We start from the raw sequence: 13,026 nt of genomic DNA on the forward strand, positions 1-13,026 counted from the left end.
TATGGAGACAAAGAAAATCTCTGTTCATCTCAGCATCGCTGAAGGAGGCTGATTCAGAATCGGTCATAGCGATCTGAATTCGGCCCCATCCCTGATGGTCGGATATGTGTTTGCGCATGTATATGGCGAGTTACACACTCGTCGGGCCATTTGCTGCAAATGGAGGGAGGGCCAGGAGCTTATGGGGGTGAAAACAGGACTTTATGGGCACTAGATTGACACATTAAATAGGTTGACATTAAAAGGGTTGACACAAATGTTTCATGTTTTTGGTGTCTCTCGCCAGCACACTGTTATATTCTCACACTATGCCCACTTGGATAGTAAAGTATGAAAAACCTCCTTTGTTGAAAAAAACATGAAAAACTAACATCAACCTTTTTCATGTCGACCTTTCGAAGTCAACTTAATGTTTGTGTCAACCTAATGACCATGTTGACCTATTTCATGTGTCGACCTAGTGACTGTCGACCTAATGCTTGTAGACCTAGTGAGCGCATCACGTGTGAAAGGGAGTGAGATAGCTGGGGCAGCGCTGGGTTTGAGGGTATCTGTGTGAGTGGGAGGTGTCTGGGGCAGGGCTGTGTATGTGGGTGTGTGAGTGGGAGGGGGCTGGGGCAGGGATGGGTATGTGGGTGTGTGAGTAGGAGGTGTCTGGGGCAGGGCTGGGTATGTGGGTGTGTGTGAGTGGGATGTGTCTGGGGCAGGGCTGTGTATGTGGGTGTGGGAGGGAGCTGGGGCAGGGATTGGTATGTGGGTGTTTGTGAGTGGTAGGTGGCTGGGGCAGGGCTGGGTATGTGGGTGTGTGTGAGTGGGAGGTGGCTGGGGCAGGGCTGGGTATGTGGGTGTGTGTGAATGGGAGGTGGCTGGGTATGTGGCTGTGTGTGAGTGGGAGGTGGCTGGGGCGTGGCTGGGTATGTGGGTGTGTGTGAGTGGCAGGGGGCTGGGGCAGGGATGGGTATGTGGGTGTGTGTGATTGGGAGGGGGCTGGGGCAGGACTGGGTATGTGGGTGGGTGTGAGTGGGAGGTGGCTGGGGCAGGGCTGGGTATGTGGGTGTGTGTGAGGTGGCTGGAGCTGGGTGTGTGTGAGTGGGAGGTGGCTGGGGCAGGGCTGGGTATGTGGGTGTGTGTGAGTGGGAGGTGGCTGGGGCAGGGCTGGGTATGTGGGTGTGTGTGAGTGGGAGGTGGCTGGGTATGTGGGTGTGTGTTTGAGTAAGGTGGAACTGCCATGAGAGTACTTATGTACAGATGTAGCAGCCGTTATGTAGGCTGTGACTATTCACACCCACAATCTGTTTGCTGAGGTGCATGTATGTGAGTAGATGCGTATTTTCGAACCCGAGGTGCATAGACTTCTATTGTATGTCTATTAGCCACTGTGCTTAGTCATTGTACTGATTGATATGCAAGTGCATACGCATCGCAGCAACAATGTTTTGGCTGCTACATCTATATACTGAGGTGACTGAGGCAGGGCTAGGGTATCATATATTATTTATGGTAGATTGACATGTTATAATAACACTGAGCCCCTAGCTCAAACGTTAACAATTTTATTTTTAAACTGGTTTGTTTATGTACCAAACGTATGCCCCACCCCTGCTGTGTACCATATGACGCATTAGCACAGTTCTGTGGAAAAAAAGGTCATTTGGTATTAAACTGCAATACAATAGTGATTTGCCTTAATTACTTACAGTCAGGGGCGTAACTACCATAGGTGCAGGGGGTGCAGCTGCTATGGGGCCCAGAGCTGAAGGGGGCCCATCTTTACTGTCAAACTAATATGTTTTGCATACATTTATCACCATCCGTTGCTAAATAGGGGGCCCTTACAAACTTTTGCTATGGGGCCTACGAATATCTAGTTACGCCTCTGCTTACAGTACACCTGAAATGTCTATTTTGGGGTTTGTTACTACTTTATAATACAACATATGCAAATGCAGTGATAGTTGACTTATTTCTAAAAATCAACTGACATGGGTGATATACCAGTTAAATAAAATCTTTTTTTTTTTTTCTATTTTTATAAAAAAAAATCGGTACTTGTTTCCTAGCACGGCCACACCGATTTACATCAGGGTGGTCGTGTCGGAAAAATCGGGTCGATCGCATCGCATGCGATTTGGTCGCATGCGATGCGATCGACGCGACCGACCGATTTTCGACCCGATTTTTTCATTGAATGAAATGTAAATCGGGTCCCTGGGACCCGATTTTACATTGGATTCAATGTAAAATATTCCCAACCCCCCCAAATTTAACGGCGTACACCCCACCCCACGATAGACGCCAACCCGAAGCGTGGCGAGCGCAGCGAGCCCGCAAGGGGCGGCGGTGCGCGTCCTCCGACCTTTTCATTCCCCTACTATCCACGTCGGCGTGGAGTTGAGAATAGAATAGTGTGGCGAGCGCAGCGAGCCACCGAGCCCGAAGCGTGGCGAGCGCAGCGAGCCCCGCGAGGGGACGCGTATAACTTCACAGGTATGCGCGTCCCCTCGCGGGGCTCGCTGCGCTCGCCACGCTTCAGGCTCAGTGGCTCGCTGCGCTCGCCACACTATTCTATTCTCAACTCCACGCCGACGTGGATAGTAGGGGAATGAAAAGGTCGGAGGACGCGCACCGCCGCCCCTCGCGGGCTCGCTGCGCTCGCCACGCTTCGGGTTGGCGTCTATCGTGGGGTGTCGACGGGGACATCTATAATGTGAAATGGGTCATATTGGCCCATTTCACATTTTTCACATTTTTTCACGTTTTCAATGTTAAAAAATATTTTAACATTGAAGCCTATGGAAAAATCGGGGGCATCGCGTCGCGACCAATGTTAATGGTCCCGACCGACGCGATGCCCCCGATATTTTACCTTTCCCGACACGATTTCAATGTTAAAATATTTTTTAACATTGAAGCCTATGGAAATATCGGGGGCCTCTGCTTACAGTACACCTGAAATGTCGCGTATAACTTCACAGGTATGCGCGTCCCCTCGCGGGGCTCGCTGCGCTCGCCACGCTTCAGGCTCAGTGGCTCGCTGCGCTCGCCACACTATTCTATTCTCAACTCCACGCCGACGTGGATAGTAGGGGAATGAAAAGGTCGGAGGACGCGTCGGGACCAATGTTAATGGTCCCGACCGACGCGATGCACCCGATATTGTGTCCTAGCCGGCAAAATGGACCTGATTTCAAAGGAAATCGGGTCCATCGTATGGATCGTGTACCTTAACTTAAAGGTACACGATCCATAAGATTGTGGCCGTGCTAGGAAACAAGTACCAAAAAATCTTGCTATCACAAATTATACAAGTTACTGTATGTGTTTAAAATGTGTTTCATTCAGTTTTGCTAAACATCTTGCATCAATCTTTGTAGGTCATCACATGGTCTGGAACTTATGACCCCGGAAGGGAACGAAGCAAGGTATTTTTATTTCTTTTTTAAAATGTATTTGATGATATGTCTGTTTTTTTATGCGTTCTAAATAGGACAGTTTGACAGCTGTCTGGATTATTATTACAACACTGCTGGCACTGAACATCGCAGGATTTGACAGTTTGTATTGTCTGCTTGCAGAGAACATGATTTCCTATCTGAACGAACTGCAGTGTGAAATACTTTGGGGCTTTTATTGCTAGAATCGTCTCGTTAACAGACAAACTCCACTTACTGTATATTAAAATATATATGCTAGTACACATATTGATTGATACTGTGGGGTAAACCTGAAGTTGGGTGCATGGTAAGTATGTGACTTCCCTTTTGTTTTTTGTAAGAAAAATGACGTTGCCATGACCAAAAGTACTGTAAGGGTGCGTGCACACGTGCATGAAATAGCTGGCAATATGGTCGCTCAGCGGCCATATTGCCAGCGGTTGGAGTGTGCACCGGCGATAAATCACCAGGTGCGCGCTCCTGTTTTCAATCCCTTAATGGTTGCTGGTCGAATTCACCTGCCTTTTCTTCCGACAGTGTGTCATTTTCATAAGCGACCATCTCTGGTCGCTGATGAAAACGGAAAACACTGAGCAATATGATTGCTGAGCAATGTATTGCCAGCGATCATATTGCTCCGTGTGTACACAGCTTTAGTCCCGCATGCATTTAAAATGTCTCCTATACATTCTACTAACTTGATAAAGTTGGTATCTATCTCCCAGTTTGCCTATATAGCTGTCGTTATTGCCATGCCTTCCAATTAACTCTTGTGATATCACTCTGCCCTGACCTTTCAAACTGTTTAGTGTCTGGGTCCCACTGCCCCACCTTCCGGATTGCCGATAGCTTGTGAAACATGGTGCAGGAATGAAAGGATGATACGTTGCTGTATGGTACACTGGGGAGTGAGGCAGTTGCAGACATTTCTTTTGTCTTTCTCCTTGCGGGATGAGCTTGGAGTGAACAAACCCCCCCCCTCAGCTGATTTGGCTACTTATTGGTACTCACCCGGCGCACCCATGTTCGGTGCTTGCAGCTGCTGCATAGAAGCTTAATTTTAAGACATTCTTAAGGAGGGTGGCTGGGCACACCTCCCTGCAATGGCCATGCCCCCTCACATTACCTGCGCCCAGCACACCTGCTGGTGCCCCTTGCAGCCTAACCCCCTTCCCTTACTGCCTAACCATAGCCAACACCATCCTTGCAGCATAACTCAAACCCAATGCAGCCTAACTCTAATGTCACCTTTTAGTACCTAATAATCCCCCACTACCCAACCCTAACCTTCACCTCCTGGAGCCTAATCCTAACCTCTTAAACCCCCCTCCACTCATCCATTTTTGTGTCATCAATTGATTTAGCAATAACATTTTAAATTTAAAGTTTACTCATCATAACTATAAAATATATAATTTGTAAATATGATAGATAAAAACTCCATCTGTCGTTCTGACAAATGAAGAAGACTCTTACTTTAGCACAATACCCTCACAATTCACAGACTTAAATGGAATTTTATAGATATTGAAGCATTCAAGAGGAAGTCTGAACTATGTAAGGATATATTTAAAGAACAAGGCTACCCCAAGAAGTTTGAAAAATTGCTTTTACTAGACAGGTAACCTTGACAGTCACTTTATTCCATTATAGGACTCATGAACTAGCTGCAAGAAGAAATACAGGTTGATAATGGTTTTGCCTATTCACTACACCATTCAGTGCTTTGAAAAAATATAAAACACATTGAATCACTGGTATATTTTTAAATGGGATTGAGTCCTTTTATATTATATGCCATACACAATAATGACCTGATGCTATATTTAGAAGAGCGAAAACTCTGAAATATAATCTCTTACTGTACTTAGTGAAGAGAATATTTGTTTTAGTAACTGGACCAATTAAAACATTGCTGTAACAATTGCAAATGTATTAATGCTTCTAGAAAGTGCAGAAATATTTTCCAACACAGGCCAAAATCAAAATATGTCTTGGTTTGCTTTTAGAACCTATTTCTGTTTGCTGAGAACCGTGAGAAACCCCTGAATTATGTGTTCCAAAAATATGCAGAACATATTTTATTCAGAGCAATGAGCATATCAAGTAAGCCTTTGGAGGCATGGATCACTAATGAGAGAATTTGCAATCTGTTAGATTATCGAACGACTGCGTATGAACAGCAGTCGCATTGTGAATGCGTGACTGCAATTGGGGAATGAATATCCATTTATAAAGAAAAAAGAAACCCTCCACCTAATTGAGGCTCTCTAAAATAAAGATGACTCCCTTGTTTGGTGCCAGGACCGACCGATTCTTCTTGGGACGTCTTTCTTTTTTATGTAAATAAATTAAAAACGAAAGACCAGTGGTCCTAGTGTAATATTGTTGGGGTATACTCGGCGGGTCTGGCGGATGTGATGTGACACAGCAGTGTTGGTTGGCACTGTGCGGCAATGGTGGTCGGCGGAAATTCTCGCGTTCATCTTTGTTGGTATAGATGTGGTAGTAGTGGATGGTGGAGGTTATTTCCTCTGGATACCCAGGCCATTGTCCATGGATGGCATAGGTTGGCAATATCCCTTTTCAAGTTGGTGGCCATTTTAAAAGGATTTTTTTGCAGAAATTTTTCCTTGTTTCTATTGGGAAACAATGTATTAGGGTTTGCAATTTAAGAGGTAGACATTTTGATTCAACGTGCAAATAGTGGCTATATAAGAACAATTTTCTTAAAGATAAAAAAGGAAGGATAAAAAGGATAAAATACAGTAGAGAGGAGTTATAAAAGTATAAATCACCATGTTAAGAGAATTTAATAGAGAAATATAAGAACCATTTTATTTCAAAGTCTTGATTTATGCCTTTTGGATGTAAAGTATCAAGGGAATGAATATCCGTGTGCATGGGCGGATCCAGGAGAAAATGACAGGGAGGCACCATGACAGGAGAGGGATGGGAGGTGGTGGGGGGTGTTAGTGGTGCCAGTGTACATGTTTAGAGAGCGGCGAGAGAGAGGAGAGCAGAGAGAGGGTGGGTAAATACAAATACGAATCTGCCATAAATACGAATACGAATATGTGTATTTTTGGCATAGTAAATGCCAAAAATACGAATAAGCCTAACAAAATCGTATTTTACTATACAAATACGAATGTTTTAGGCGTATCTGCCTTAGTAAATTTCCCCCTGAGTCTTTGTCGCATGATTTTACTTTATTAAAACATTATGAAGAAGTATCTGGATTCACAATAAATCGCTCTAACTGTGCGGAGTTTGTATATTCTCCCTGTACTTGCGTGGGTTTCCTCTGGGTACTCCGGTTTCCTCCCACAATCCAAAAATATACTGGAAGGTTAATTGGCTTCCAACTAAATTAACCCTAGAATGTCTGTTTGTGTGTGTACATGTGGTAGGGAATATAGATTGTAAGCTCCTCTGGTGCAGGGACTGATGTGAATGTTAAAATATTCTCTGTAAAGCGCTGCAGAATATGTGTGCGCTATATAAGAAACTGTTAATAAATAAATAAATATAAAAATCTGTGGCCCTGCTGTTAGGAAATACAGTAACATTACCCCAAGATCTAACTATTACTTCACTACACTGGGCCAAAGACAGCTTTACCTATTTACAGGTTACTGTATATTCCTCACAATTTATTTAACTTATACATTTAATTATACACCTATCATTAAACAAATTTTAGAACTTGAAATCTGGAAAAAAAAACATGCCACTGTCATATTTAGGATGATTAAACCTAATAAAAAATGATTTATATCCCAAGATTAATGTATCTTATGCAGTCCCTCCCTCTACTGATTACCTTAAAAGATATACAGCTTATATACAAACTTGTCAGACAATTCATTTGGCATGGTTAATGACATAAAATAAGCCGAATAAAACTGCAATAATCAAGGGAAAATGGTGGGGTCGGATTTCCTTATATTCAGTTGTATAATCATGCCGCTATGCAGGGATATTTTTCAGTAGGCTCCAGCAGGAACTGAGGCCCTTATTCTAGTTCACTCTTTCTGACAAAATATTTCTTAGATGGACAAAACCATGTGCACTGCAGGTGAGGCAGGTGTTACTTGTGCAGAGATAATTAGATTTGGGTGGGGTTTTACACCTGCCTCACCTGCAGTGCACATGGTTTTGTCCATCTAAGAAATATTTTGTCAGAAAGAGTGAACTAGAATAAGGGCCACAGTTCCTGCTGGAGCCTGCTGAAACATAGCCCTGCCGCTATGTTATGATATATCTCGGATTGGATCTCCGTCTAGGATAATTATGCTAATACCACTTTAGAAAAATAATTATTATGATGACGCTGTTTTAATTCCTCATGATCAAGAAGTCCCCATGCAGATACAAAACAACCCTTTACTCTGGAATACCAAGAGAACTTGGCACTGGGTCCGACATGAAGACTGTACTCCCACAAATTGCTTCTACTCCCTTTCATTGATGATCCTGAGTTTCAGAATGGATTTGCTGTATATCCTTTTACAATATGGAGGGTGGGAGGTATACTGTATCTAACTTAAATTGTTTAGTCAATAAAGATACACATTGGGTCCTAACTTTCACTGCAGCCATCGAAAAATATAGTACCTTAGCAGCATACCCTCTGGCCTTCCTGCAAGCTCAACGCTGGCTGTTCTCAGCGATCTCCCTTTACTACCAATACGTTAGGGTCAATATGGCTCATTCAACATCAAGCAAAGGGATGTCCCAGTGGTTATCTAAATTTCCAAATTATGAAATCAAAGATCTACTTACCACACTGACAAAATCCTGTAAGACAGTACCTTCTGCCACATACGGAGAAATGTTTTTAAACATTTTTCATAGAGCTTACCTATCACCGCATAGGAGCTTCCTCATGGGTTGCTCAACACAATGACCCATACCCCTTTGCAATTAGGGGCAAAGGAGAAGCATATTGTACTAGAATTTGCAGTATGCATATTACCTTGTATTATCATTTCCATGATTATTCAATAGCGCTGTTTCTTACCCTCTTTAGAGACTCATTTAATCCGAGATTACACAACAACAATCTCACAGGAGAACTACTAGCTGCCACCCAAAATATAGGAAGTGTATTTTAAGGACATCTTCTGTTTTAATTTGATGGACATGAAGAATCGATGTGCCATGAAAGTGCATTTTTGTTTTTTTTTGCAAAATCTGTTTTATTGAAATTTTTAGAGGTAGAAGGGACATCGTACAAGTATAAAACATGCCACCCAGTACAAAGTTCAATTCACAGGTGTAGAAATCAGCAACGTGTCAAATCAGAGTGACATGAACAAATATAAACAGTATTCCCATATACGTAATATCGAATTAATGTAGTAGAGACGGTGTAAAGGTAAGAAAAAGGAAAAAGGATAGTTGAGCGGGAAAAAAGTAGATGGGGAGAAGGGGAAGAGGGATCCTGTCGCTGCCCTAACCTAACCTAAGGTGCCGTATTAGCTGGTGGTAACATGTGGTTTTTATATTCAATCGTCTCCTCAAATTGGAGCCACTCCAATCAAGTGCTAGTACATTTAGAGGAGGGTTGCCTAGAAACGGAGGTTAAATCTTCCATTAACATATAATAATCAATCCTCTGAAACCATCTTGACAGAGGAGGTTGTACAGTTGACCTCCAAAAACATGGGATAGTAGCTCTGGCTGCGTTCATGAAATGACGTACAGTAACAAGGAGTTCTTATATTGGGAAACAGGAATGTCCATTAAATTAAACAGCCAGAATTCAGGAGTTTTAAGGATTGGCATGCCCGTGATTTGTGAAGTAAGTGAGTGCACCTGTTCCCAAAATGCCGCTATAATGGGGCATTGCCACCAGATATGGAGGGGAGTACCCGGTGAGTGGCCACATCTCCAGCAATGTGCTGGAACACTAGGAAACATTTGATGAACCCTGTCAGGGCAATGGTACCATCTCGAAACAATCTTGTATTGTTTTTCCAAGACCTGAAGTGAAGAGGAGCTAGAATGTGCGTGTATATCAAAATACGGGACCATTGTTCTGGGGTTAGTACCTTATTTAACTCTTTATGCCATGCTGATACAAATGTGTGGGGTTGCAAAGGGGGTTAGAGAGGCACTGTTTATATAATAAGGAGATCAAATGTCGTGCTAGAGAGTCAGATAGATACAATTACCCAAAACTAGTCGGGGACCATCCTTTGGCAGGTGGATGCAATTTGGCGATATAATGTCGTATTTGTAGGTAGGTCCAGAAGGAGCTATATATATACATATATATATATATATATATATATATATATATATATATATATAGCTTTATAATAAGTAGCCCCATAAATAAAATTTATGATGGCATTTAATCATGCCTAATTTAGTCTTGTCCCATAAAAATTGATTAAGCGCCTTTCTGGCCTGTCCATTCCAAAAGAGCCTTCGCATCGAAGTGAGATCTGATGTTTTGCTTCTAGAGTGGCAATCCTGTCAATAGGCTGAAGTCTCTGTGCGAGACGTTCCTTTTAAGCTGGGAGCCAAACTGTATAAATTTGCCACGAATAACACACTTATGCGCCTCCCAAACCAAAACTGGATTAACATCAGCTGTGTCATTTTTTGCAATATAATCTGTTATAGCGCAGTCAAGGCTAGCCTTACATCTGGAGTCCTGTAGTAAATTGTTGTTAAACTGCCACGTCCAAGGTTTTGCAGGGGCAGAGGAGAGATTAACTGAAGCATATACTGGAGCGTGATCGGACCAGGTGATGTGACCAATGTCACTTGAGGGGAAAAGATGTAGAAGCCTATGCTCAAACAGGAAGAAATCTGGGTGCGAGTATGAGTTATGGGGAGAAGAGAAGAAGGTGTAATCCTTCTCTGATGGGTCTTGGGCTCTCCAAAGTCAATTAACTGAAATTCATGGAGGACACGGCTAAGCCGACGATGATCTTGGGTCATCGTCTAGATCAGTGGTTCCCAACCCTGGTCCTCAAGTACCCCCAACAGTGCATGTTTTCCAGGTCACCCGGCAGGTGCACTCATTATTCAGGCGCATTTCAAAAGATCACAGGTGGAGCTAATTATAGCACTTGTATTTCTGTGTGGAGACCTGGAAAACGTGCACTGTTGGGGGTACTTGAGAACCAGGGTTGGGAACCACTGGTCTAGATAATGTGGGAGAACAGTCCATACCTGGGTCTATGGACCAGTTAAAGTCGCCTCCTACAACTAAGCAACCCTCTTTAAATGGTTCCAATTGCCTCAGTCTTTGTCTTTGGTTACGGTTGGGGGCATAAATGTTGGCAAACGTATACAGCTGGTCAAAGATTTAGCATTTTAAGACCAGACAGCTACCGTCCTCAATGGTTTTATGTGAGACATCACTAATTGGGAGACGGCGCGAGAGCAGTATTGCTACTCCAAGTGATTTACGCAAAGAGTTATCGCTGCGAAAAACCTGTAGGAAGTAATAATTACCCAGTTTAGGAGGAGATTGGGATTTGAAGTGTGGTTCCTGAATGAAAGCTACGTCTACTACGTGCTCAGTGTGAAGTTCCCTCAATAATGTAGATCTCTTCTGGGGAATATTAAGCCAGTTCACATTGAAAGAGCAAAGTTTGAGATCAGAAGACATCATAGGAATCTAGTGTACTGCTAATGTTGCATCGTAAGGGAATATGTGGCTTACCGTCTTTAGGATAAGGCCCAGGACCTGAATTCGAATGAGCACTTCAGTTCATAAAAGCGACAGGAGGGAGAGAAAAAGAAGAGAGGGGGGGGGGTTAAAGAGACAGAAAAGAAGAGTGACAAGGTGGGGAAAACAACAATTAAAAACCAGCACATGATACTTTAAATTCAAAATAGAACTAGAAATATGAACGTTCCGCCGCCGTTAAGTCATAGGAGGAAATACTCTTGACCTAAGGGCCACTGGATAGAAAGGCATACAAACCCACCTGGGGTATGATAGTCACACCGCTACTCCCAAATGTAAGTAGCATGATATAAAGAACTGTGGAGACAAACACTAGCCAAATGTATGTCTAAAGCTACTGTACACCTCCAATACATAAGTAGTGCAACAGGGGAAAGTTTAAGTTAAACCATACTACATGAACCGTCTAAGTATGTTTAGGTCCTATATATAAAAAATAGAAAAACAGAAAAATAAAAAATAAAACATTACGGCAGAAAGGGAAGGTAAGTCAGGCATTTCGCGGGATAGATCACAGCAAATGTCAGTAATGGATGTAAGGGCAGTACGGATGGTGTAATGGTTAGCATTACTGCCTCACAGCACTGAGGTCATGGGTTTGATTCCCACCATGGCCCTAACTGTGCGGAGTTTGTATATTCTCCCCGTGCTTGCGTGGGTTTACTCAGGGTACTCCGGTTTCCTCCCACAATCCAAAAATATACTGGTAGGCTAATTTGCTCCCAACAAATTAACCCTAGAATGTCTGTGTGCATGTGTACATGTGGTAGGGAATATAGATTGCAACCTCCACTGGGGCAGGGACTGATGTCAATGTTCAAATATTCTCTGTAAAGTGCTGCGGAATATGTATGCGCTATATAAGAAACTGTTAATAAATAAATAATAAATAATGTAAAGTCATTTTACCAGATAACCCGAGATGACAAGGAACTAATGAACCGATACCTCAAAGGAGCATGAAAACAGGGTGGTAGTGTCCGGAATCATGTCCCGTTACCCACACCACTCAGAGACACTTGTGGGGTTCCATGTTTCCTAGTACCAACTGGGGTCCAGGAAGGCCGAGGAGCTGGGGCTTGAGGTGGGTCGAAATGGTGTTGGAATTGGGTCCAGTCAGGCAGGTTAGGCTTCGATATAGACAGGCTCGAGCAGAAGCCGTCCAAATCTTCAGGTGTAGCAAGTAACACTTGTCGACCCTCATATGAAGCTATTATGCTGAGAGGGAAGCCCCAACAAAACTGTATATCTTTATCTTTCAAAAGAGAAGTCAGGGGTTTGAGAAATCTGCGCTGTTGAAGCGTGTGCCAGGACAGGTCAGGGAATATACTAATCGTGGAGTCGTTAAATTCCAAATGTTCTAGTTTGGGGGCTTTAGCGAGAACCTCCTCCTTCACATGGTAGTAATGAAGGCGACAAATGACATCTCTGGGGGCCTCCGACGGTAAGCCCTTTGGACGAAGCGCTCTGTGAGCCCTAACGAACAGGATGATATTATCCGTTTTAGCAGCAATCAGCTCATTAAAGATTTTAGTGAGGGTAATACCTGTGCCCTGCATATCCTTAGGAAGACCTCGGATCCTCAAGTTATTCTCCTCCCCGTTATTGAGATCGTCTCCGTAGCGCCTTAAGCTTGCAATGTAACAGTGTCACATAACTTGCGCTGAAATGAGGAAACTTCATCTATATGATCTTCAATGTCCGAGACTCTGTTTGTTATTTGGGAAATGTCCGACTGAAGAACAGAAATCTCTGACTTAACCATTTCACGGATCCTCTGTTCCAGATCTAGGAAGTCACGTTTAGTGGGAAGATCTTTTTTAAAAGTGCATTTCTTATATAAGAACATATATATTCTCTAAATTACTTTATGCT

At 43.1% G+C, this 13,026-nt stretch overlaps 1 protein-coding gene across 7 annotated transcripts in view; it reads left to right on the forward strand.

The window, feature by feature from the left end:
- The window catches only part of LOC146058800 (uncharacterized), a 508,052-nt gene that overhangs the window by 440,059 nt on the left and 54,967 nt on the right, over positions 1-13,026 (forward strand). For all 7 annotated transcript variants that reach the window (XM_083171028.1, XM_083171024.1, XM_083171022.1 and 4 more), the window contains one exon: positions 3,375-3,422. In XM_083171028.1, the coding sequence (XP_083027154.1) occupies positions 3,375-3,422 (48 nt within the window). The remainder of the gene's footprint in view (positions 1-3,374; positions 3,423-13,026) is intronic.

The sequence above is a fragment of the Crinia signifera genome, chromosome 2 (assembly GCF_055691185.1).
Source record: "Crinia signifera chromosome 2, ASM5569118v1, whole genome shotgun sequence".
Taxonomy (NCBI): domain Eukaryota; kingdom Metazoa; phylum Chordata; class Amphibia; order Anura; family Myobatrachidae; genus Crinia; species Crinia signifera.